This window comes from Lepidochelys olivacea (genome assembly GCF_965140295.1).
Source record: "Lepidochelys olivacea isolate rLepOli2 genome assembly, chromosome: 10".
In the NCBI taxonomy this organism is placed as follows: domain Eukaryota; kingdom Metazoa; phylum Chordata; order Testudines; family Cheloniidae; genus Lepidochelys; species Lepidochelys olivacea.
Genome location: NC_140420.1, coordinates 7,618,023 through 7,645,068, shown reverse-complemented (window position 1 = coordinate 7,645,068; position 27,046 = coordinate 7,618,023). Strand labels below are relative to the sequence as shown.

At 46.1% G+C, this 27,046-nt stretch overlaps 2 protein-coding genes across 7 annotated transcripts in view; one reads left to right on the top strand and one right to left on the bottom strand.

The window, feature by feature from the left end:
• TOM1L2 (target of myb1 like 2 membrane trafficking protein) overlaps nt 1-4,499 on the bottom strand; it is a 64,488-nt gene extending 59,989 nt beyond the window's left edge. For 3 of the 4 annotated variants that reach the window (XM_084641795.1, XM_084641796.1, XM_084641799.1), the window contains exon 1: nt 4,389-4,499. In XM_084641795.1, the coding sequence (XP_084497921.1) occupies nt 4,389-4,440 (52 nt within the window). In that variant the 5' untranslated portion in view covers nt 4,441-4,499. Of the gene's footprint in view, nt 1-3,733; nt 3,759-4,388 lie in introns of those variants that run through there. The other variant, XM_084641797.1, reaches the window with a different exon arrangement.
• A 506-nt stretch (nt 4,500-5,005) lies between these two features.
• Nucleotides 5,006-25,811, top strand: DRC3 (dynein regulatory complex subunit 3). 3 transcript variants are annotated; one of them, XM_084640660.1, is made up of 14 exons: nt 5,006-5,201; nt 6,702-6,761; nt 7,154-7,330; nt 8,986-9,102; nt 11,900-12,066; nt 12,940-13,086; nt 13,430-13,549; nt 15,262-15,377; nt 16,842-17,013; nt 19,783-19,914; nt 21,103-21,173; nt 22,127-22,250; nt 25,132-25,263; nt 25,522-25,811. In XM_084640660.1, the coding sequence occupies exons 3-14, from the start codon at nt 7,171-7,173 to the stop codon at nt 25,687-25,689; spliced, it is 1,626 nt and encodes a 541-aa protein (XP_084496786.1). In that variant the 5' UTR covers nt 5,006-5,201; nt 6,702-6,761; nt 7,154-7,170; the 3' UTR covers nt 25,690-25,811. The 3 variants fall into 3 exon arrangements, with proteins under 3 accessions (XP_084496786.1, XP_084496787.1, XP_084496788.1); XM_084640661.1 differs by lacking the exons at nt 15,262-15,377; nt 16,842-17,013; XM_084640662.1 differs by lacking the exons at nt 16,842-17,013; nt 19,783-19,914; nt 21,103-21,173 and having other exon boundaries at nt 15,262-15,374.
• The last annotated feature ends 1,235 nt before the right edge of the window (nt 25,812-27,046 follow it).

Below are 27,046 nucleotides of genomic sequence, written 5' to 3'. Positions count from 1 at the left end.
TATCTTCACCACTTTACTACACACCTTTCTGTATTCTTCCCATTCTCAGGTCAGCAGTATTTTTAAACAATGTTTTGCATTCTCAGAGTATAGATTTACCTGGAGTTCACCCTTCTACATAAAACCATTTTCCCCAATTTACTCTGTGAGCCTATCATAAAAATCTAGGTTTGCGTTTACTACCTAAAATTAATCTGAACAGATATTACAACACTAAGCCATTCTGCAACCATTGAGACCCTCCACACGCTTAGCCTAGCCCCTTCAGAAAAGCCTGGATAAATAGACAAGCTTTGCATTGTTCCATGAAGGTCAACACATTTAGGCACTTTTAGTCCATGAGAAGATGTAAATTCCACAGGCGAGCGCCTTTCACTAAGAATACTCTGCCACCAGTCCTAGATTTACAAATCTAGACACTATCAGCTCATTTGACTCAGCTGGTCTCAACTACAGGAGTAGAATTTGAAGTAAGAGACAGTGATATAGAGAGCTGAAATCACAAAAGGGTATTATAGCTTTGAGTCCAACAGCTGTAACGTTATGCTCTGTGCCAGAAGCACAGTTAAGTATGTATGTGAGAGGCCACATTCTGAACAAGCAAACTTTCCAGGTCATCTTCAAAAGTAGCCCTGTGTAGAGTGTACTGCATTCATCCAAGCAGAATGTTACTAAAGTGTAGAAAACTGGTGAGGACCCCATCTACAAGGGATGGTCACAACCTCCTCGTCATCTGACAGCCTGGTGGGGACACTGTAATTTTCTATTTACCCATAAAACATGGGTATAAAATGGGGATAATGATACTTACCCACATTGGAGATGTATGGATGAAAAGCATTACTAAATGAACCAAGTATTATTTGTTTAAATAAATTTACACACAGCATCCAGGTGTATCACAACAGCAGAATGAGCTTCCCCACAACGCTCTACCAACACACCTCAGCCCTGCTCTGCAGGGACCATTTTTAGAGATGAGAAGATAGCTCAGTCTTCACAGTCCATTTTCTTTATAGCCCATCTAATCCATAGCCTCGCCCCCTACACTTCCATTGTGGTCGTCAGTTAGTGGCAGCCGTGGTGGTTTTTGTGCAGTGGACACTTGGCCACTGGAAATGGAACAAAGCGACTTGCCAAAAATCAGATGTGAATGACTTTCACACACCATGAACTTGGCTGGAATTTGATTGGCCAATTTAGATGCGAAAGGTGCTATATATCCCCATTACTAAACCTCTGCGTCCATCAGAGTCCCATCCTAGTAATCCAAATAATTAATAGTATTTTCCTGATCATAACCATACTTCAAGCAACAGTTTATTGGAAAGGTCACTCCAGTTTCAGAGAGATGAAATGCTTTATATTAGCTCCCCTCGCTCTTCAAAACCCCCTCTGAAATCTGCTTTTTCAAACCTGACATTTACCTGAAGACATTCTGTACACTCCTAATTAAATTTTCATGTGAACCACCACTGCTTCCTGGCAGAGAAAACACACATTCTTCATGCGCTTACGGCCTTCCATAATTTTCTACAGTTCTCTAATACGGAAAGCATCAGGCCTCGACTGCAAACACCAACACGGTGTTCAACACAGTATGCTCAAATGGAACTATGAAATTATTTATGGGGGTTTATTTAAATCACCAATAGAAATATAAATAATACAACAAACAAATAATTGTATCTCACAAGCTCATTCAAGCAGAACTGCGGAACACCGGAAAAAGGGAGAAAGTCTTGCTTTTGTTGTATTGTTACCTTGGAAAGGCATGCCTGGCAATTATAAGACAGGCAGCAAAACTTTTCTTCCAGAACAAAATCTGCTGAGGTCTTCCGCCAAAAGAGGAGGAAAATTCTTAAAATACAACAGAATCTTACAGTATGTACACATCACTAAAGCTGCATAACTGACTTAAACATAGCTCACTCAAAGCTTTGCTGTCATAAGAGACTTTGAAGAGGCAATGACTGTATATTACTAATTCCAAGAGAACAAGGGGCAGGAAGGGGATGAAAGAACTAAGAAGAAGCTTTAAATGCCTTGAGCATGATTACAAGGAAGAGATGGAGAAGCAGAAGAAAAAGAAGGCTGGAACACAGATTTTATTATATAAAATTACTAAGACTTAAGAAGGCCACCGTTGCATCACTTACTGATGTTAAATGAATCAGACAATAAATAGATCAGACACTATTCCTTTCTCTAACATTTTTTCCTGTAGCTCCCTTATCCAAGGAGCTAAGCAGACAGCTGCCCTTGCAGATGCTTATCAGGTGGATAAATACAACAAAGCAAATCCATTTTAAGATCACATTTAACTGTCATCACCATTATTATATCCAGAAACCCTCAGCACTTCATACCATAATCTAGAAGAAAGCAATCTCGGGGAGGTTTGTATTGACAGCTGGCTTGACAGATATACATGTATTCTGCCAAAGTCAGAATTCAGTGATCTTCAAAGCACAGTGCAAGACTTATCTGTTTGATCACATCTTTTGGTTCTAATAAGGGGTGCTGAAGGGGGAAGGTAAAGTATAGGAACTTTCTGGTTTTGTGGCCAGAACTGCCACTTTAGAAAGTATTTTCATTTTTGTACTCACACAATCTACACAACCCCCAGGCAAGGTAGAGAAGTATTATCCCTATTTTACAAATGGGGAAACTGAAACACAGAGTAGATACGGCTAAGGTTTTCCCTGAAGATCTGCACCTGGGTCTAAGCACCAGGGTTAGTCTAGCCCAGGGGTGAGCAGGCACACACCAAAGTTACACACACACGTTACACACGTTACTGTGCCCTCACTGGTGCTGTGCTTCCATAAACTAAGCCATTCTAGAATTCTTTCCCAGTGACTTGTGGAAGAACGTGTCTGTCCTACTGAGCACACAGGGGAATTGTGGGAAGGCACTGGAGGACTATCAGCACTCAGTCTGTGTCCTCACTGCAAGGTGAGCAAGTTCACAGCCCAAGTGAAAGTAGAACCTAGGCTTTAACCCAGACCCCAGCTAGCCAAGGTTAAAAACATCAGTAAAACCTGTGTACACACTGGGAGGAGGGTTAGGGGAACACCCTGGGCTACCTCTCACATAAATACATAGTCTGCCCAGGGTCTAAAAAGAGAGAGAGAGAGAGATTCAAGAGCAGGGACAGGATTAAAACTTGAAACTTGTTGACTTCTAAGCCTGCGCTTATGCCTCCAAACTATGCAGCCTTCCCTGTATATAAAAATACAGCCCCCAAAGCAAATATTCAGGGGAAAGAGGCAGCAGCCTAAATACAGGTTTTTTGGGTCTAGGAAGGAATTGACTTCCTGGGACACCATAATACCGGTTGCTTAGAAACACACACTGAAGTGGGGCAAGTTCCTTAGGTGAGACTTCTGTTCCCCTTTGCAGAACCACGGCAGCATCAGGGTACCCTGCCCTGTTATATCCCTGTTAGTACAGTACCTCAGCTGTCAACAGAAACCCCACAGGGGGAAGGGGATTTCAGCAGGATTTTGTTTGTGAAGTAAGGTACCCGTACCTTGCAAACCATGCCCTGGGGACAACCCTGGGAAACACGGACCACTGTAATGAACAGGCCCATGAGCATCCCAGCACTCACCTCAACAGGGGCTCTGCAGACCTACCTGGCCCGCGCCTCCCCCCACCCCACAAGCTCTCACCCTCAGAGTGCCAGGCCCTCAAGATCCCACCAGGGCTTGGGTCCCCCAACACCCACCTTTTTCTGAGGCGGGACTCCCATCTCCACCAAGCCTAACCCTACTGAGTCCATCCTCACCCCACTGGCTGGGGTCCCATTTACGTCGATCTGCCCCTCCCCAGCTCCGCCACAGGCATGGCTCCTCCCTCCGCCCAGCTCTAGCCCCCCCCCCGGGCTCTGTCCTCTCCTACCCGCAGCCAGCTTGGCTCTGCCCCCTTGCCCCCTCCCTCCGGGCTCTACCCACCCTCCTCCCCCACCCAGCTTGGCTCTGCCCCCTTTAGTCCCCCAGCTCTACCCCCCTCCTCCCGCACCCAGCCTGGCTCTGCCCCTACTTACTCCCCCAGCCCCCTCTCACCCTCCCCCAGGTTCTGCGCCCCCTTATTCCCCAGCCCCCTCTCACCCTCCCCCAGGTTCTGCGCCCCCTTATTCCCCAGCCCCCTCTCACCCTCCCCCAGGTTCTGCGCCCCCTTATTCCCCAGCCCCCTCTCACCCTCCCCCAGGTTCTGCGCCCCCTTATTCCCCAGCCCCCCACCTCCTCTCCCCCGGCCCCCCTTGCCCCTGGGGCTCTACCCCCTCGTCCCCCACCCAGCCGGGCTCTGCCCCCACTTACTGCTCCGGCCCCTGGCTCCCCGCCCTCCTCCCCAGGCCCGGCTGTGCCCCGGCCCCCCCTCACCCAGGCTCTGCCCCACCGGGGTGCTGAACGGATTCCCCAGCAGAAACTCCATCTTGGGATGACAACAAACAGCCGGCCCGGCCTCCGATCCAGCTGCGGCCTCCTCCTCGCCCTGACCGGCACCCTCACTGACCAACCGGGAGCTCCGCCGCCGTCAACGGCCCGCCCGCCGAACCCCCACTGGCCAAAGCACCCACCTCCCCCGACTGCATTGGGGGCAGCCCATGCCAATCACTGGCAGCCCTGCCTCCCCGCCCCCTCCGCCAATCAGCGCCCCCGCCCCAGAGTTACACCCCCGCCCCCACACGTTGACTGACATAAGAGCGGCAGGAACACCCACTACCGATACCCGCCATTGGACAGCCCTCCGCTAAGCCTCCAATTCTATTGGGCAACGGCCACACGAGCCCGCTGACGCTCCAGCCCGTCTACATCTAGAGCCGGTTCTGATTGGCCGACACTGCTTCTCTGCGTTCTGATTGGTGTAAAAGCTTCAGACACGCTCTTCTAAGTGAACCGCCGAACTGAGCTGCGATTGGCAGGCGCGGTCTGTCCCGTGACGGAGAGAGTCGCCCAGCGCCTGAGATCACATGACTCCGCTTAGCAACGGCGTGGGTTTCCTTAGCAGCGAGCGCTAGTGCCCACGGTGTGGGGCGAGCTGGCCGGGCCCCCGAGCGTCCCGGGGGCTGTGTGCCCGGGGGGGTCGCGTGGCCGCCTTCGCCAGCTTCTGCGCCCTCTGCCTGCTGGGCATCTTGGGCTCCGGCTGGCTGGCGAGCGGGCCGAGCTTCTAGGGAGGTGGCAGTGGCAGGCTGGGTGGGTGATGGGCGGGCGGGTGTGGGGCAGGCGGAATGGACAGGTGGCTGCGGGATAGGCTGGGCAGGTGGCTGGGGGGCAAGTGAGTGGACGGTTGCGTGGCAGGATGGGTGGCAGTTGGGCAGGTGGCTGGGGGGTAAGTGAGTGGACGGTTGCGTGGCAGGATGGGTGGCAATTGGGCAGGTGGCTGGGGGGTAAGTGAGTGGATGGTTGCGTGGCAGGATGGGTGGCAGTTGGGCAGGTGGCTGGGGGGCAAGTGAGTGGACGGTTGCGTGGCAGGATGGGTGGCAGTTGGGCAGGTGGCTGGGGGGTAAGTGAGTGGACGGTTGCGTGGCAGGATGGGTGGCAATTGGGCAGGTGGCTGGGGGGCAAGTGAGTGGATGGTTGCGTGGCAGGATGGGTGGCAATTGGGCAGGTGGCTGGGGGCAAGTGAGTGGACGGTTGCGTGGCAGGATGGGAGGCAGTTGGGCAGGTGGCTGGGGGGCAAGTGAGTGGACGGTTGCGTGGCAGGATGGGTGGCAATTGGGCAGGTGGCTGGGGGGCAAGTGAGTGGATGGTTGCGTGGCAGGATGGGTGGCAATTGGGCAGGTGGCTGGGGGGCAAGTGAGTGGATGGTTGCGTGGCAGGATGGGTGGCAATTGGGCAGGTGGCTGGGGGGCAAGTGAGTGGACGGTTGCGTGGCAGGATGGGTGGCAGTTGGGCAGGTGGCTGGGGGGCAAGTGAGTGGACGGTTGCGTGGCAGGATGGGTGGCAGTTGGGCAGGTGGCTGGGGGGCAAGTGAGTGGACGGTTGCGTGGCAGGATGGGTGGCAATTGGGCAGGTGGCTGGGGGGCAAGTGAGTGGACGGTTGCGTGGCAGGATGGGTGGCAGTTGGGCAGGTGGCTGGGGGGTAAGTGAGTGGACGGTTGCGTGGCAGGATGGGTGGCAATTGGGCAGGTGGCTGGGGGCAAGTGAGTGGACGGTTGCGTGGCAGGATGGGTGGCAATTGGGCAGGTGGCTGGGGGGCAAGTGAGTGGATGGTTGCGTGGCAGGATGGGTGGCAATTGGGCAGGTGGCTGGGGGGTAAGTGAGTGGACGGTTGCGTGGCAGGATGGGTGGCAATTGGGCAGGTGGCTGGGGGCAAGTGAGTGGACGGTTGCGTGGCAGGATGGGTGGCAATTGGGCAGGTGGCTGGGGGGCAAGTGAGTGGACGGTTGCGTGGCAGGATGGGTGGCAGTTGGGCAGGTGGCTGGGGGGCAAGTGAGTGGACGGTTGCGTGGCAGGATGGGTGGCAGTTGGGCAGGTGGCTGGGGGGCAAGTGAGTGGACGGTTGCGTGGCAGGATGGGTGGCAGTTGGGCAGGTGGCTGGGGGGCAGGCTAGGCTCACGCGCGCGTGTGTAGATTTCCTTCCCCTTCCCCCAGTCTGAGTGAGGCCGGAATTTGCCGCGTCAGATGGGCGTTTAAAGTTTAGAAACCTGTTACTGGTAATTCTCACATGCACGTTCTACCGTCTCTTGACAGGTACGTCGAGTCTTATTCGGAGGTAAAATTCACCTGTGTGGAGGCCCAACGCAGAGCCTGGTACGTGCCCTCTCCACTAGGATGAATTTCACCCACAGAACCTTGTAGTGGGATGGGTCCTCTTCTGCTCCGATTGAAGTCTGTTGCAACTGCTCACTGATGTTTGTGGGGAGACCATTGTGCCCAACGTTGCAGTTCTTCTGCATGGAAATTTCTCCTTAAACTCGATGCAGGGTTTCTACATGGTATCATGATTAGGCCCATGAGTTTGACAATCTTCTGGCCCTGCACTGGGTAGCTGTTTAGTAAAGTCTAATAAGTCTGAGTTGATTGGTGCAGGATTGGGCTCTCAGAATATCCCACTGTGCTATTGTTTCTTTGTATACTGCATGCAGTTCAGTGAACACATTGAAAAAGGTAACTGTCTGATACTGTTTGTTCTGCTCTTGAAGGCCTGTTTCGTGTGAAAATGAGTCGGTTATACGATACCATAGAGCCAAATGTGATTGATGAAGAGCTGCTTCAAAAAGCTGTGGAAGAGCAAGGGCCCCAAGAGGAATTAGGACAGCTTGCCAAAAGGGAAGGCATTGATTATAAAGATGTCTTAGAGCTACAGCTTGATTTTAGAAGTAAGTATCAGATTTTTTTAAATTAAAGGATAATAGTAGTATGTTTGAAGTGACAAACTGGTAATTAAATAATCATGACTAGCCTGGAATTTGTCATGTAAATAATAAGGGACTAAATTTACATTTTTAGCTGTAGCCATATGAAATAGTTACAATATTAGGGGCTGGATGGTTTAGCTGAATGGTAATGGGCTATAAAGTTTCTCAGCTCTGTTATTATTAATTATTACTATTATGATTTAATATTTATCTTGTGGTGGCACCTAATGGCCACAACCAAGCTTGGCCCTGTTGTGGTAGGCCAAATCAAATCCAACCTAAGTTTCTCGTGACCACAAGTTGTCCTCATCTGATGGCACTTTGGTAGCTTATGGTGGACACAGTCTAGTTTAGAGTGGACGAGCATCTATATTAAAATAATATCCCATCACCACAATTGGTACTGATTGACAGCTTTGTTGAAGGGCTCAGCAAAGAGGCCAAGGATTTAATTGGTGAAGGAGACTGAATTACCCACTTGCCCTTCCTATTGCAGGTTTAGGTACATTCTAGAGGTGGTGTGGGAGAAGTGTGCCCCATTACTATGTGGATATAGGAATTTGGTCCCTAGTACTGTCAAACCAGCAGTAAGTTAATACACAAAAATTAAAATAAATTGATGAGCAAAATGTACACTTAGTTTGTTCATGCAGTTATCATGATTGTGTGCATGCCAATGAGGTAACTGTGTGTGCAATTGATGACTTCTGGTAATTTGCACACACCATTTCCTGATTTGTGCATGCATTTGCTTGCAAGTGGAGTGTGCAGTTGTGTGCACATTTTTCACATGCAGTTGCATGCCTAACGTTAAAAAAAATCATGCCATGTTTGTTTGAGGTTAAAAGCGTGTTTTTTATGTGGTTTTCCTCTTCTGTATTTGTATTTCTACTTTTTATCTCAACTCCCACTAGTATAAAAAGAAGGGAAATGAGAATTTCCTATGCATTCCATCACCATGACCCCAATTTTTGCTGTAATCCATATCAGCCTGCCCTCGTGTATCTAATTTTCTCCAAAAATCAAAACACAATAACTCTTGTTTTCACTCCAGACAGAAGACGATATGATGCATAAAAATTGAATTGTAATTCTCATAGTAGTTCCGCTTTGTTGTCATGCAATGATTCCATAACCTCAGCAGGTGAAGAGCATTACAGAATGCAGGGTAACTTTATAATGTGATAGGGTAGCTGTTTACAATTAGCCACTACCCACCAGTAGCCTGCAACTTCAGAGGAAAGTACTGTCTCATTCCAAGCCCCAATCTTTAAGTTGGAAATCAAAGTGAAGGTCAAGGCCTTCTTGTAGTGAATCCATAAAGCCACTCTTGACCGCAGTGTTGCAGTCAGCATCCCTTCAATGACTTCCTGGTAGTACTGATTAGCAGTGGGCAGTGGTGCAAGACAATGAGGTTATTCCAGTTGTTTCAATCTAAACCCTCATCTAGCCTAAGGACCTTTTAGCAGTCTCCATGGTGCTCTTCACACACCAGTGCACCATCATAATCTGCTCAAAGAGGTAATATTGGGCATGTGTCACTAGTACAATATAGTGTGTGTTGCAACTAAAGTCTGGGGTATGTGAACTGCAGTATTTTTTTTTGGTGTGTTTAGATATTTTGAAGATTGATAACCTATGGCAGTTTGTGAATCTGACTAAGCTGCAGCTAGACAACAACATCATTGAGAAGATAGAGGCGTTGGATACAATGGTTCACCTAATCTGGCTTGGTAAGAGTTAGGGGTATGAGGCTGGCTTCACCTTGTACTGGTGTAAAGCACGAGTAATTCCATTAAAATCAGTGGAGTTACACTGGTGTAAGTGAGATCAGATTCAGGTCCATGTCATAACTGGAAAAAGGCAGTTAGTGGTACTGTCAATTGATGGCTCAGCTTTTAGTATATGTTATATGTATTTTGCTTGATAGTTGAAATGAAATTGGTGTCTGTAGATTGGGTATGCTACACTTCTAGAATGAAATGGAATTGTACTTTGAAATGCCTACACAAGATATTAAATTCTATTGTAATGGTGTTTGGAAGGAGATACTGGCAACAATCACCCCATGCTAGCACGGGGAAGAGTTATAAAATATGATGGGATGTACCAGGTATTTGTTGCCTCCAGATGAAGACCCTGCAACCTTGGTGCACCCTGCCCAAAGAAAGTGTCCTGGGGAAAAAAAGCACAGAGTTTAGACCTCCAGGAGCTGCTAAGAAAGGCCACCTGGGATCAGCTGCGGGTGGAACCAGTGAAAATCGGACCTCCAGCAGCTAGAAGGACTGGGAGCAGCCAGAAACTAATTAGGGCCCAGCAGGTGGGATAAAAAGGGCTGGCTGCTTCCAGGGACTAGTTCTGAGTGAAACTGGGACAGAGGAGGAAGGAGGTCCATCTGGCTTAACCCAAGAAGCCTGGCCTGATCAGGGATGAACTCTGACTGCGCCTTTGTTGTTTGAGCCAACAAAAGCCTGTTTTGTACTTTGTGGCATGTAAGGCCCCAGAGCGGGCCATTTGGAGTCAAATATTAATGTGACTGCTGTAAGACTAGGCGAGCTCATGTTGCGAGATGCTCCACTGGCTCAGGCCCATGACAAAGAGACTTGGGGCCTGATTCACTACTGCATTGATTTCAGTGGTGGTACGCCAGGATGAAGCTGGAGCTTGGCCTTCAGCCCAGCCCTGCTTACTCAGTCCTTGTTCAGGCAAAGACCCACTGAAGTAAATCAACGCGTGTTTTGCTTGAATGTACGCTCCAGGCTGTGACACTGTGAGGAGAGGTTTGGACCTCCTTCATTGCTGTTACCCCAGACTCAGTCATTTGCTGGTATGTTCAGGAGGATGCACCTGATAAATCTGGTATTGTGGTAGGGGACATTTTGCCAGATATGCCTGTTATGTTTGGTAGCATCCAAGTAATTAATATAGAGAGAGTAAACTCTTAAGATATAGAAATCTGACCTTCTCTGGCCACTATTTTGAGTCTGCCAGTAGCGTCCTAGAACTCTAGCTTCCATTCATGATCTAGCTGCTTTACTAGTATCAGGAATCCATTTCCAAAGAGTAAAAAGAAAAGGAGTATTTGTGGCACCTTAGAGACTAACCAATTTATTTGAGCATAAGCTTTCGTGAGCTACAAGTAAGCTGTAGCTCACAAAAGCTTATGCTCAAATAAATTGGTTAGTCTCTAAGGTGCCACAAGTACTCCTTTTCTTTTTGCAAATACAGACTAACACGGCTGCTACTCTGAAACCTTTCCAAAGAGTGTTATTTTGGGCATATCGACCTCTTTGAAATAAAACAAAAACCATCCTGATGATGTCATCGTGCGGCTCTAAGAAGCTGGAACTTGAACACAGTGGAGCTCAGTTCTACTCCGAACAAAAGTGTCTCTCACCATCTGCAGCTTCACAATGAAAACAGGATGTTATGCCCCATCTCAAACACTGCTAAGGGAGACATTCCCCAGGGATATAGTCAGCTCTCTGAAGTGCCCCTCAATTTGACTGTCAAATGTCGGAGGACATGAATATCATAAAATCTTTTTGTTTATCACTAAAGTATTAAAAATATATATTTAAGAAAACATTGTCGGGGGGACTGAGATTTTCAAAGCTGCCTGAAGAATCTCTGTCTATCTTCTGGCTTAGGAAGTCTCATCTTAGGGTGGCATTTTCAAAAATGCTTAACTGACTTAGGAGCCTAAGTCCCAATTTCAAAAGTGATTCAGGCACTTCGGAGCCAAAGTCTCATTGAAAGTCAATGGGATGTAGGCTCCCAATTGTCTAAGTCTGTTGAAAATGGGAAGTAGGCTCCTAAACCACTTATACACTTGAAATTTTTACTCTAGATCTTTATATAAGTTTAGGTGCTGAATGGGATGTTCTTGAAGAATAAGATGAGTGAAAGTATCCATGAGTCAAATAGCAACAGTGGGCAAACTCTTCCCTGGTGTATCTCCACTGATTTTATTGGGGTTGCATGAACTGAGAGCAGGAGTTGGCCCAAGGTGCATCACCACTACGCTGATGGCTTTGTGATGCAGGTAACAGTCTAAGGGAAAGAAAGCTAGCTGGTGCTATCAAATTTGTTGCAGAAATTTTCTTGTGAATTGCATCTCTTTAGGCATTTCCTAACCTGTTCCCCTGTGCTATGCACTTCCATAAGAGTCGTAGATGGATTTCTTCTCTACATCTCTTGCTCTCTGTGTCACTAAGAGGTAGGAGCCACGTGCTGGTCATGCACACAGCTTCTGGGTAGAGGAGGACTTCAGTGATTCCTCTGTCTGATTTAAGAGTTGCATGGACAAGTGGTACAAAAAGTTGCATCTATTCCTTCTTTGCCAAAAGAGTGGTGGTTTTATGCAGAGCCTTTCTTAGGGCTTCATCAGCAATACTGATCACTGCCAGGGAAAACACTTAATATATATATTAGATGAAAGGTACAAACTGAACTGCAGGCCCCAAGCAATGATATTTAGTTGAAGATCAAACAATTTGCTTGACTTCTTTTTTTTTTTTCTTCCCCTAGATTTGTCCTTCAACAATATTGAAGTCATTGAAGGTCTGGAAGCTCTGATTAAACTGCAGGACTTGAGCCTCTACAATAATAGAATATCTAAGATTGAGAATCTGGACACGCTACAAGAACTACAGGTCTTCTCTATAGGAAACAATAATCTAACTGCTTTGGAAAATGTAAGAATCCCATTGTTTTTGCCAGTGTTTCCTTCCTTCCTTTCTAATCTATCTATCCATATATCCGTCTTCCCCTCCCTCCATCCCCATATATACCCATTGTCCATCCATCCCTTTCTCCCCAGATATATCCATTATCCGTCCATCCATCCCTTTCTCCCCAAATATATCCACATATATATCCTCTATCTCTCTGTTATTCTTATATTGCCACCTCTCACTGAATCGGAACACCTTTTTAGAGGGGCGACTTCTCCATGAAAGTGTCATTTTCTGTATAGTCTAAAGTAAGGTTCTAGTAAGATATTCAAGTAGGAAATACTTATTTCAGCTACCTTTTCCCATTTTTGGATTATTCACTCATTGGGTCAGATCTTGCTACGATTGATATCAATGGCAAAACTCCTGTTGACTCCAGTGGAATTGAAAAAGGGAACATAGCTTATGTGAATAGAAAACAGAGGCAAAGATTTATTTTGGGTGCTTTGATGTTATGCTTGGGCCTTTATGGAGGGCAGTTTTACTAGTCTGAGACCCCTGGAAGCTTATCGTCCATCCATATAAAGGCTGCATCACTAAGCCCACAGATTGTGTGTCCACAATAAGAGTTATACTGTATATTTAAGAACCATATAGAAAGTGGTTTCTTTCTCAAATAAAATGGTTCAACACTGTGCTAGAAGCTACTGCTTTAAACCTGTAACTGTGCTTAGACATTCAGTCAGTGTGTTGTGCCAGCTCTTTCTGAAGGATGGAGATGTGAGCAAGGTCCTGAGCTAGGATGGAGATGGTAAATGTCATGAATTTCAAGGCATTGCTGCTTGTTGTTCCCATGGCGTGCGGGAATGCAGCATCTCCTTTCTTTTGGCACAGGTGGTCTATCTCCGGAAGTTTAAAAACCTACGCACATTGAATCTCACTGGGAACCCTGTCTGCGAAAATGAACAATATTCAATGTTTATTGCCGCTCACCTTCCAGATCTGGTGTACTTGGACTTCAGGCTTCTGGATGACAATACAGTAAGTATTTCCACCTTCCTCTTTATTTAACCATTTGGAGACTAGACACACACTTTCCAAAGCATTCATCTTGCTGGCACTCTGGGAATATACCAGCATTCAAAGGGTTAGAGTAATTCTTTTTTCAGTTGCTGTCTTACTGAAATACTACCTAGACAAATAAGAGCCATCAGAAATGTCCTCCCTGGGACTGATTTTTAATATGCACAGGACGTAGATTACACCTAACACAGGAAAGCAACAGCAGTCTGGATGTACATTACACAGAGAGCTGTATCTGACCCAGATTTATTAGGAGACAGGGTAATCTACCCCAATTGTTTTCTTTGTTTGTATTTCCTAGCGAGAACTTGCAGAAATAAAATATCAGTATGCCATTGATGAGCTAAAGCAAGGGGAAGCTCAGGCCCTGGCTAACCTGGTGGAAGAGCAGGCTAAGCAGAAAGAGTTGGAGCACCACAAGGTACGTTCTCTGGGGCTGACTGTCTGTTACCGCACTGCAAAAAAACCAGACGGCTTCTCTTTTACCTGTTAGAAGATTTAATGGGAGGTTAACATTGATTGAGATAAAAATACAGTCAGTGTTAATCTCTGAGGTCTGTAAATCTCACCTTTTGAATGAAAACTGAAGCTGCTATGTCATACGCATGATATGGAGGAACATAATTCATTGGGCTGAACAACGAAACCTACATGACGGCCCTAGGGAAGCTCCAGAGTAAATCATAGTTTCGTTTCTTGTCAGCCTCATGCTAGATTAACACCATATCCGATCTGATGGAGCTGTTAGCATTATTCACAGTGCAGTGATTTTCCCCCTTCAGACTTAGTGAATGGATAATATTGCAGTATTAATTTAATCTTACGAGTGATTGCAAGATCCCAATGGGGAAACTGTCAAGGTATGTAGCGAGAATGGGATAGAGCAGAGTGGTGCCCTCAGCTACCCTCAGGCTATCTGAGTGGTGCTCTCCTGCCTCCATTCATCTGCTGGCAATATGGTAGTGCTGCAGGTTTGTTTCCACACCACTTGCTTGTTCCACGCACTCTGCTTGGCATCAGCATTGCTCCCCCTCAAAGCACATGGACAGAGCAAGGAGCAGATGGTGATCAGAGGAGCACTTCCACGGGGTGGCTGTTGGAGGCCTGTGCCACCCCCACAATGACATAGATCCCTGTGCATTAAAATTGACATGGAGGAGTGCCGAATACATGGAGATAGGATCAAGGAGGAAAGGTCATAGGTGCTGAGGAACCTGCATGGAGCCCTTCATGTCTTCCTTTGCATAGGGCCTCATAAAATCTGTCCCGTTTATGCCTGAGTAGCTTAGATAGCACATTGCAGGACCACGAAGTGGAGTTGAACTGCTCTGTCACATTGTTTGGTGAAGGAGCCACTGTCTAATTCCAGAAGAAAAAAGGAGTACTTGTGGCACCTTAGAGACTAACCAATTTATTTGAGCATAAGCTTTCGTGAGCTACAGCTCACTTCATCGGATGCATACTGTGGAAAGTGTAGAAGAAGATCTCTTTATACACACAAAGCATGAAAAAATACCTCCCCCCACCCCACTCTCCTGCTGGTAATAGCTTATCTAAAGTGATCACTCTCCTTACTATGTGTATGATAATCATACACATAGTATAAAAGATAAAAAGATCTTCTTCTACACTTTCCACAGTATGCATCCGATGAAGTGAGCTGTAGCTCACGAAAGCTTATGCTCAAATAAATTGGTTAGTCTCTAAGGTGCCACAAGTACTCCCTTTTCTTTTTGCGAATACAGACTAACACGGCTGTTACTCTGAAATCTAATTCCAGAAGAGGACTTATCAATGATTTTATAGTGTTTTTCCTTGGAAAGCTAAAAAAACCTCCCCCCACTACATAGTAATAATGATCTGGTCCATTGTTATGAGCTTCACATTCCATAGCAGGAGGCGTCTGTCATTCAGAACTGGAGAGTTAATAATGTCAGCCCAGATCCTCAAAGATATTTAGGTGCCATTGATTTCAGTGGGCCGTTCAGCCTGACTGACTGAACCTTCCTTAGCACTTTGCAAGAAGAAGCAAGGTGTTACGTAAGTTCTGCAGAAAGTTGGTGCTCTTTGTGGGGTTTTTTGGTTTTGTGGTTTTTTGGTTTTTTTTTATTATTGTACTGATTCTCTCCAAAGGCTGCTTACGTCGAGTACCTGAATGGATCCTTCTTATTTGAGAGTATGTATGCAGAAGATACAGAAGCTGCCAGGCTGGCTTACCTCCCTGGAATGGCTGACCTGCTGGAGACATATCCTTCTGTTAGAAAATCTAGTGATAAAAGCTGATGACTTCAGTTCACAAGGATATGTATCAACAGGGATGCTTCATCTGTTCTTTTTATGCAGAACTGAAAGCTATATTGATCTGAGATTGGAGACTTGCTGTATTCAGTCTTGGACCAGTGCCTTAAAAATACTGCTAGACCGTGAGACCACTGACAGTTTTAAGGTCTGATATTTCATTAAATACAAGGGCTGAAAACAAATGCTTTGTCCCATTGGCAAACTGGAAACCCCAAATTGGGAAATCCCATTTGTATAAAAGGCTTGCTTCCAATGCTGACAGTCATGAGATTTCAGAGTTTTACAATCACATCATTCTGATTACCATCTTGCTTTTTCTCCACTTGAATCAGACTTGCTGTTAAAAGCCAATGCCTTCTGAACCTCTAGAAATCAAGGCATTTGCAGTCTCTTAAAGCCCAGAATGCATCCGCCCTTTCAAATGGCCTAGAGATTTAATTTACATCTGCAGCAAGTTGTGCGATAGCAATTGCTAAAGTCATGTTACTGTTGAAGTGGTAGGGCACAGTAAGAATAATCAGGATTATCCAAGTCAAATATCTCACAGCGTGCTGGTTATCTGCAGTGTTGTGGGAGCCATGTCAGTCCCAGGATGTCAGAGAGACAAGGTGGATGAGGTAATGTCTTTTATTGGACCAACTTCTATTGGTCAGAGAAACAAGCTTTTGATCTTATAAACTCAATCTGCCAGATAGAAACGCTAACCCTGTAGGACCAATACAAACACATTCACGGCTAGTACATTTTTCTTACCACTGATCCTGGACAATGATCAAAAAGCAGATCATTGTATCTTTCCTTTTCTAGCTCAGATTAATGGAATATTAGCAAGGCCCCACATGTGACCTTGCTTATGATTGCTAGACACAGTTGTCAGGAAAGTTCATCAGAGACTAAATATAATAGACTTTTGAAACCATTCCATTGCCAAGCAACTTGCAACCCTTCCCCACAATGGCCATTATCTTTGTGGTGCTACCAAATCTGTGTGTGTGGGGCTCTGGCTCTTGGCTCGGGAGCAGGATTTATTAACTTTACAAACGCTGTACTCACAGCTATGGAGACAGATAGAGTCAGATGCTCTGTTCTACTTGAATGGCAGAAGAGTCAGGGTCAAATGCACACGAAGTTTCCTTTTGTGCCCACCATGTTGCCCTCTCCACACAGTTAAGGTAGCAAAACTCCAGTGCGAAAAGATGATGTGCCCCAAGCCTTCAAGGTGAAAAATGCTCAGCTCAGCACCTCAACTGTCAGTCAGCTCAGTGGAGTTATCCGTCAAGATGCTTTGCCTTGCATTTAGGTTGTTAGTAGCTGGATACAATGGAGCAGTGTTGATTATCATGCAGCCATGCTTAGTGTGTTGACTCATTTAAACTATTACAGATTATATACCTTGACTCTGGTTTCACATACAAGAGTAAATTTGTATTAATTTGTGAGAACCTTTTTGCCTATGGTCTGAAAGAGCATGAAAAGCGACAAGCTGAAGTCTCAACCTTCTACGAGTGCCTTCAAGAAGCAATACAGGACAGTCAACAGCAGGGCACAAAAATAATCCTAGATTTTGAAAATGACAACCAGGGGGTATTTGATTACAGTTTTTATTTCTTGAAATGATTTCTGTGTATCAGAGGCCAGACTCTGATCTCAGGGATGTATGGCGTAACGCCACTGAGATCAGTTTAATGACTCCAGGTTTACACTAGAGTAAGGGAAATCAGAATCTGGCCCCAGATCTTACTGTATATGTTTCTAGGGGCTTGTCTACACTGGAGGGATTGACATTGTGTTAACTAACATAATATCGAGCATGACTTAGCACTCAGTATAGACAAGGACTGGTGTGTCTAAAATCACATCAACTGGAAGTGGTTAAACGTGGCCTCTGGGGCTAAGCACACCAGCTGATGTGGTTTTAAACATGACAGTCCTTGTCTCTGTGTATTCAACATAATGATAACACTAAGTCGTTTCCTACTACAGACAAGTCTTCATGTTAATGGTGGTTCTTAAAGGCGTGGCAGGAGAGCTGTCAAAGATTTTTAACTGAAATTTTTTTCCACCAAAAAATGAGTGATTTTTTTTTTTAAGAAAATGAAAATGGTCACAAAAATTTTTCTTTTGAAAATGTTTATGAAACTAACTGAAATGAAAATTTTTGATTCAGAAATTTTCATTTTATCTTTGCTTTTTGGTCCATACCCACATACTCTGCCTCCACTGGAAAAGGAGAAGGAAAGGGAAAACCTGACAAGATGATCATTATTTATTCAAGAGACAAGATGGGTGACATATCTTTTATTGGACCAATGTCAGTTAGTGAGAGAGACAAGCTTTCGAGCTACACAGAGCTCTTCTTCCCAACAGGGATCCTCGAAAGCTTGTCTGTCACCAACAGAAGTTGGTCCAATAAAAGATATTACCTCACCCTCCTTGTCTCGTTAGCCTGGGACCAAGATGGCTACAACAACACTGCAAACAATGATTTATTCAAATCATTTTGGTTTCAATTCATTTTGTAAAAAAAGAATCCACGAAATAACTTTAAACAGAAAAAAAGTTCATTTTGTTTGAATATTTTGGCAGCAAATACCATTTTCCAACCAGCTCTGCTTTCCAGAGAGCTGCAGCCACATCACTGGGGAAGGCAAGGTCATGGCTTCTAGCTGTATCCCTTTCTAACCATTTAAAATAGCAGGGCAGTTATTGTTTCTAGAAGTTCATGGAAATATCAGCTTGGCTAAACCCTGGTAAAGGGCTTTGTCAGCTGTACAGAACAAGCCGCTCATGATCCCCTGTGCTCAGCACCTCTGAAAACAGGCTGCTTTTATGTAGGTGCTTTGTAACAAGGTGGCAGGATGCTGAGTCATTCTGTTACCAAGTGCTTGAATCCTGTGTGCAGGCACAGTGTATGTTAACGCCGACTCAGACGAGCAAGTGGACTTAACTCCAGTCAGGGTATACGTTGGGTTGAGGCCTCAGAGGTGTTGAATGGAAATCCTGGGGGGGGGGAGGAAAAACAACCTTGGGGGAAGAACACTTAGGAATATGTTCACGACCCCGTTGTGCTGGGTACTGTACAAACAGAACAAAAAGACAGTCCCAGCCCAAAAGCATTTTTATTTGAGTTACCAATAAATCCACACTCAAAATAGGGATAAGTCTGGATTTTAGGCAATATGTCTGTGTGCTTCTCAGAACAGCATAAGAACTCTGCCTGCTTACAAGCTTAGATATGGATTTAGGTGCTGAATGTAGGCACCTTGTTGCATATGAAAAATTCTGACCTAAGTGAGCTGGTCAAGGTGACAGAGGGAGTCAGTCAGTCAGAAATGCTGATAAATGGATCTTGCAGGCTTAGTAATACCAGTTTAAAAATGGGTAGGAGGAGATTAGAAGGTGATAAAATATAAACCATTGCTAGGCTGCATTTGCCTAGCTATAATTCCATCACACAGGTCTATATGAACTGCAAGACAGCTCAGCTTGCTCTGAAGCTGGTTAAGGAGCAAAGAATTATGCCAAAGCCCTAAAGCAGCAGGTGTTGTTAACAGGAGCCTGGTTTTAATTGCTTGGGGCCTCCTGGCTTGATTAAATTATATAAAGAAATGCCCCTTTAACATTACAGTGTCTGCATAATCTTATTTGATTTACACATAGCCCTCTTGCAATGGTTCTTGCCTAATTTTAGCCCCTTCTATTGGCTCCAACTGTGAGGTGCATTAGGCTCCTTCAAAATATATTTTTAATGCTCAGATTTCAGTAGGAGAGATTTATTACAAAGATGCTTCTTGAAAATAACCTTTGCTTAGCATATACATTGCTCAGCAATATTAAGATTATTGACCGCTGTGAGGCTGATGTCAGTATTTAACTTTGAAGAGCAAGATTTATTGTCGCTCAGTGTAACAAGAACTCATTACTTGTGATGTTCTATTACATATCTTCCGAGTGCAAAATCCTGGACCCATTGAAGTCAGGCAAAATTCTCCTTGACTTCCAAGGGATTAGGATTTAGACCTGCACTTCTTAATAAGGCTTATAGTTTTTCCTTTGACATGGACTTTCTACATGTGAGTTGAAGTAGGAAGTCTAGGAAAAGTCATTTGTTGACTGGCAAATACATTAGAATTTTCACACAACTTGCTGCAGTGGAATCTTGTTGGTTAACATTGTGGAGAACCTCAGTATTATTGACCTCTGAGTACGTAAACCACAGCCACTTAGCAAGCCATTACATTTCATTTCAGCCAATTGTGAGCCAGAAGTTTTCTCATATATGTAACAACAGTTAATTAAATTGCAATGGAATGGTGAGCACAAATGATATTGTATATCTCTCTCTATGTTTAGCAGTTGGACGTCATTCAAAACATGAGTAATTTTGAGATTGCGGACTTTAAACTTGTAAAGTACAATGAGGACATCAGTCAGCTGTCGGACACACTTATGACCCTGGAAATGCAGACGGTTGACCAGCTAGAGGTAAGGCAAGCGGATAGATCTGCTAAGTCTCAGATAGAGAACACTGGGGCTGATTCTCTGTTGCCTTACCCTTGCGTAGTCCCACTTGTGCAGAATGAATGTAGAACTCTATCATTCTGGGTAGTGTCTGACACCGGCTTTATTCTCACTCTGCACAGGAGTGAATACACGAAGCACAAGGCAGCGGAGAATTGGACCCAGTGTATTTATATGTTGCATTGGAACTTACTATTCACACGCTGCTCCCGCGGATGAAGGCATCGGCTTTGGCTAAAGGGTCATCCGGGAGGTTATTGGGCCATGTTGTGGACCTGACTCTGGAAGCTGCCCCCTAGTATAAGACACTTTTTCAAGGTTCTAGGGGTGTGATTCTTTCAAAGGGATCATTGCTATGACTGAAAAATTACACTCATGCCCCAACACCAAGTTAGTCCACTTTCCTGAGCACCCCACTGGGAGCATGACTATGGTAGCTTGTAGTGGAGTTCAGACCGGATGCTTAGCAAATCTGGGATGGGGAGGGGGCTAATTTATTTATTTCAATGGTTACCGACAGATTTTGCAGAAATATCAGAGGTGCTTTTCACATGCCCTGTTTGAGGCACTGGAATGTTTTAAACCTTTTATTAGGAATGTTAGGGAAAGCAGAAGCTCTGAGAGACTATCCCGTTTTTGAGAGAGGCAGCAAGAAGCAGCACCCACCTTCCAGGATTTAAACAAAAGCTCTCATAATCCCAGCTGTTACTTATGCTCCTGATGGCAAAGTCTTCAAGAAGGCGAGAAGCCTGCAGCCTCATAAACCGAATGAGAAACTTTGACTCCTGTCTCTAATCGGAGACAAAATGTTCTCTAGTCATAATGTACATAGAAGGTTCGAAGTGATTTGATGGAGTGAACTTCCCAGAGTCTGTTATAAATGCGTCGCTCCATCAACTCTTCCCAAAAGGATTGAGTCTAATCTTCCCTGAGATTTGCATACCAGTGCAGAAAAGCACATGCCTTTCGGTGCTTCAGCACAATTAATTTATCTGAGGTACCTTCAGTCCCCAGCAGTGCTGATAAAACTGGTGGATCAGATCAAAAGTATACTGCATTTTAGACTCCTCCCTGGTTCTGATCGGTGTTGTGTGTGTGTGTGTGTGTGTGTTTGAGTACTTGGTAAATTTTCCTTTTCTTTTTCCTGTTAAGGAAATAATAAAGGATTTTGAAAGAAACATTGCTGAACAGGTGTCAACATTTATTGAGAACGTCCAAGGGATATATCCTTTTGGCAGTCTACTGGCCTTGAACTCTGTGTAATATAAATGTGACCCACAGCAAAGGTATTGCTTCACTTCACAAGATTAGTGCAAGGGCCAGAAGTCAGCACTCACTGTGTGGAAATGGATTGTTGCTTATTAATGTGTTGTAGGCTTTGATTAATTCTTAGGAACATTTCCTTGTTCATGAAATACAAACTCTGTTCAAATACTTCTGCCATATTCTCAGCAAGACAACACAGGAACTGCTACACAACTTAGTGATGAGGATGTAATGAAATTACAGAGTTAGGTACCTAATTCTCAGTGAAAGTCAATGGGAGTTAGCCTTCCTAGCTGCCCTTTGTGCCTTTGAAAGTCTACCTCTATTTCTGAGCAAACTCTTGGTAAATCTGACTGTGTATTGCTGCCATTTTAAGAGGTGAAATACCTAAAACAACTCCTGTACTGTCTCTTTGTGTCCTAGATCGTTGTGCAGCCATGTGCTCTAGAACAGCTGCCCTCTTCCGTCTCAGAAGTGGTTGCATTGCAGTGGCAGGTGAAATGATTTTTATATACACAACTCTCAGCCCTGTGCAAGTGCTTGTCATGTTTGGAGTTTTGTACATGCAATCAAAGGCCTCATTGAACTTCCTGTACAAATGGCCCCCAGCATCAGCTCTGGATAACGTAACACAATGAGGGTAGTGAGGGGGAAGGATTGCTTTTGAACACTCCAGGACCTTCTCCACCAGCCAGCTCAATTCCTTTTGGGGGTCTGCAATGCAAACTCAAGCAGAGTTTTTACTGGTCACCTGCTTCACAGGAAGTGGACCAATCCCCTTTTAGGGTTAGCAGTGCTTGTTTATGTAGAATGTCATTCTCTGTCGATGTTGATGATGTTAGCACCAGGTCCAGCCTGTCAGAGGCAGGTCAAATGCCACTGTTCTTTGTTTCTTAACCTTCTTCCATACGATGGCTCAATGCCGGGATCTAGAAAATCATCACCACGAGAAACTGCTGGAGATTGCAATCAACACGCTGGAGAAGATAGTCAAGAGCGAGTTTGATGAGGAGATGCCAGATGATGCTCGACTGGTGAGGCCCCCGGTTGTGTATGCAGCTTAGGCTCTTCTAGGAAGCAGGGATCCCTAGTATGGAGGAAGAAGGGAGCTCAGTATGTTCCCAATCAGGATTGGGTTTCAGAGACCCAATATCGTTTTGAATTATCTTGCCAAAGCTAGAAGTAGTTTCCTTTCAACCCCTCTCCCAAAGGCTGCAAGGAAGTTGTGGTTTGTCGGTTCACAGGTTGTAGCTGAAGTTTGCTGAAGTTGTGGTTTTGGCATGGTCAGACAGCAGCATGGCACTAGGCAGATACTCCCTTGGGGTCTCACAAGCTTTGTCTCAGACTTCCCCTCAACTTCTTTCCTGATAAGGAATGAAGATCCCCTCTGGGCACCTGCACAAGTAGCACGTACCCTTGCTCCAGCTCCTTCCTTCCAAGGCATGCAGCCTCCCCTCCGAAGCATGGCAGTGGCATGGAAGAGACCCCTTGCCTTTTGAAGGCAAGCATGACGGAGGGGCAGCCAGGCCAAAGCTGAGTGAGGGGCCTTGCGAGCTGGCGCACAGGGTCATAGCGCCACCCAAAGTTGCAGCAATTATAAAAAGGTGCCACGTGGGTTAAAAAGTTATGGTGTGTGTGACCATAAAATTGCAGCCCAGAATTTTCTTACACCTGTACCCATAAAGCAGCTGTGCTAGCCAAATTTCACCCCGGGGCCTGCAAGGGCAGCTCTGCCGGTATGTGGGAGGGAAGATGGTGATGGCACTGCTTTCCACCAGGGATGAAGACCTGTTTGTGTTCTGGCCAGAGCTCTGCTGCTGGAAGCTGCCCGGGAGTGGTGTCTATTCTGACTGGCCTCGCCCTGTCCCCTCCCAGGTCAGCATGACTCTCTCGGGCTGATCTCTAAGCCCTCCAACACAGCAGGAGTTTGGGGCAATGTGCGCTACTCCATTCCCGCTTCTGGTAGATTTCCCAACCCCATGAGCCTGTGGGCTAAATGTAACCTGGCTGTCACTCCTTTAAAGTCAGTAGAGTTGTACCTGTTTAATTAGGGTTTTATTTGGCCCTACTGTTTCATATCCCCACAGAGATCAATCAGTCCTTTTGAAGCAGATACATTGAATTCCACATAGGTCTTTCATCTGAGACCTCAAAAACCAAGGTCCTGTCTGCTCTACGGGAATAGCAGAGATCCCATGGTGCACTTGTAAGAGTGCAGTGCTACGTCTGGTATCCTTAGCCAAAATCTCCCCCTTCCTTGCTATTGCACTTTGCCCCAGGTGGCTGCATTTCAGTGGCAGTGGATGGAGGTAGTGCATCATGCAGGTTGCAGTCTATCAGAACAAAAGCTGCTGTATACATTGAAAATTACATTATTCAACTCTCTTTACCAAGGTTTATAACTAAAGGAAAAAAATTATGGGCAAAGACTTCATAGAGGTTTGCAGATGCAAGATCTGTTTTTCAGATGAACAGACAGGGTGGGATGTTGCTTAGATATCAGTTTTCTGGATTCTGGCCCCTCAGGAAGCTTACCTGGGAAGGCTCTCCATTTAATGTCGCTCTAGCTGGGACCTTTTACTGCTATTAAACAAATGACAGTTTCTTACAGCCGAGGGGGTTTGGTGGAGTGGGGATTGAAGTAGTAAGGACTACCTTCCCAATGTGGGTACTACACCTGACCTGTCCCAGAGTTTTAACACTTGTCAGTCTGGGTTGCCCCATCTTTACCGCCACCCCCAAAAAAATAAATCCACATTTTTAGCACTGAGCAGATGTACTGCTCCGCTAACATTTCTATTACAGCTGAAAAATAAACAGATCCAGGCTTCCACCACTTGTATTAAGATCCGTTCCAATCGCTGCTAATGTCTCCAGGTGCTTAAGGAGTGAATGGGGTTCTCATGTTTTCATAGGAGACATCTAGTCCCAATTTTACTATCACTCTTTAGGGACTGGCTCAGCACAGAAGCTTCTGTAATGGAAATTCACACATCCAAAACAGCATGTCAGTGTCCCTTTGAGCCAGTGCCCTGCTTGCCCAAGGCCCCTCTGAGCCAACACCCTGCCAGCTCAGAGCCTAGCATGGCAGATTCTCTGAGCTGGTGCCCTGCCTACCAGGTGTGACAGGTTGCGGTAATTATTTCTCCAGAACTAGTGACAGCTGTAAGGAGGGAAAGTCAGAAGGAAATAAGTGACTTTTGTGCCACATGTTCAGAAAATAGCCCTCCGGGGCAGGGGCAGCTGCCGGCTTTATGGACCGTGAGTGCAGCCTGCACCATTGCCCCATACTGAGTTTTCCTCACTCCTGGCCATCTCCACAGAGAGGTAATCTTCAGGGGTTTAACAGGCAGGCTTGGCTGCAGGAGGATAGTATTATGGTTTATAGAAGCCATTCTCCATTTAAAATCTCAGGGGGAAGCTGCTGCTTCTGTTCCAAGTTGTGGTGCCAGAACAAAGATACACAGTGCATGACACCAGTTAAAGCCACCTCTTCTGAGTGCAGTTTTCCATTTTCCATACCTGCTGGAGCATATGCAGCCTTCCCTGGGACTGACAGCTGCCAAAATGGGCTTGCCATATGCTGGAAGGCAGCACAGTCTGGAGGAATAAGCATGGGGTTAGGAGTTTACTTCCAGCACCGGCTTGCTATGCAGCCTTTGGCAAGTTACTTCAGTACTGCCTCAGTTTCCATATCTGTAAAATAGTCCTTACACAAGGCTGTAGTGAGGCTAAGTTTGTACAGGGCTTTGAACAGGTAAAGCATGAGATGTACCAGAGACAGCTTTTATTTTCTTCTCTGATGGTGCTGCCAAGTGCTGCACTGAACCACATCTAGTTCAGAGACCTGCTGCTTTTGCTGCATTTATATGTAAAATCCACATCTCCCATCGCTCGGTCAATTTCACTCCCTAGCTTTTTGTGGACAAAGACACCATCGTCAACGCAGTGAACGCCTCCCACGATATCCACCTGCTGAAGATCGATAACAGAGAGGATGACATAATCACCAAAGCCAATAGCTGGTCCTCTTCGGTGATTGAGGAGGTAAGGAAACCCCTGCGGCTTGGGGAGTAAAACCCTGTTCAGGGAAAAGACAAGCAGCAAGGCAATGAAAGCATACGGGCCTGCAGCTTCTTCCTAGCGCAGCAGGCAGAGAGGCACCAGGATCCAGCCAATGTAGCAGGGAGTCAGAAGGGCTGGGGGAGGTATCTCCTAACTTTCTGCTGGGCCCTTTGGCTACCGCAGGTGACTGAAGATTTGAAATAAGCCCAAGGACCCACTGTCTGATTGCACTCTCCTTAGGTTCACAAGAACGAGATCAGCAGAAACCGCAACCGTGTGAGAGAGATTAATCAATACATTGACCATCTGCAGGAGGAGCTGGACAACATGGAAAGCCTGGAACAAATGGAGGAGGCCAACAGTGGCTCCCCTGTTAGGACACAGGCCTTGGTGAGGCACACCTGTTAATCACCATTTCTGACAGCCCCCATGTAAATACTCACTGATTGGGGATGTTTCATCCTGGGGTGTGAACCCTCCCCCCCCCAAATCATATGCAAATAAAAATACCAGTTTAGTTTGAAAAAGTTCTTAAAGAGGAGCTGAGAATTTTGCTTTGAAGCCCTCTGAGACTTATGGTGCAAATCAAAGCCAGCTCACAAACAGCTGGGTCCCTGATTGAGCTGCGATTCTCCAACACCAGGCCATGCCTGGAAGGCAGTGTTAGGAGTCATGCAACAGCTGGCACGAGGCTGTGATGGGGAAGAGAACATTCTCCATTGGCCTAACCGCCGCCTCTCTAACAATCGTGGGTTTCTGGCCCAGGAAGCCTGAGGTTTGAGGCTCTGCACTCCCGGTAGCCTTCTCTTTCCTCTGCCCCACACTAAGGCAGCTTCCTGCAGCATGCCCGGAGTGGCCTCTGACCAGCAGGGAGGGAGACCAATGATTCTGCAGAAGCTTCTCAGGGCCGAGTCATTAATTTCCCTCCTCGCTCAGCAGCAGCTGCTCCGTTTGCTTGGCAGGGAGCTCAGACTCCTTTCTTGCTGGAGGCAGGGCACTGAAGGGGGGGAAGAAGGGAAACCCATGCTTGTGGAACGGATGTGGCTGTGCACAGTTTGGGAAAGGGCCAAATACTCGAAGACTTCCACTCCTCCTTTCCTGGCAAATTTTCCAGCCCTTCCCATGGGCTGATGGAAGTTGCTCTGGTTCAGCTGACAAAACCCTGTCCTCCCTTGGGCTGGTTTGAGAGCAGGCTCTCCTCCGGTCATTGCTAACACCATGCCTGCTCACTGAGAAATGGCACCAACTGGCTGCACATGGGCTCCGGCTTTTCGGCAGAGCTGAGCACTTGTGGCTCCAATTGAAATCAATCGGATCTGCGGGTGCTCAGCCCCTCTGGAAGGTCAAGCCCTACATGTGTAGTTGGGCGCCCAGAAATGAAGGGGCCCCAAGTCTGTGGTCACTTATGAAAATGCCTGATGCTACTGATTCCCCCGAGTGTTAACTGGAAATGAAACTGATTCTAAATGAGGATTCCAGGGGTGGTCGTGCTCATAGGAGGTTTTCATAACAACTGCCCAGCTGATATTTTCTTTTCCTTTAAGAGTCTGAAGTCTTCAGAGACCAGCCTAAATGAAAGCCCAGGGGCCTCTCTCCCCCACGTTCAGGGGTGTTTGGCAGGTTAGATCAGAACTTTACAGCACAGGCTTGCTGGGTGAGGCATAGGCATTGATCGCACAAGTCATACGTGCCTGCTCAATACATATTATGCATTAGGAGTCCCACTGAAGTCAGTGGGTTTGCTCCAAGTTCAGAGTTGAGCATG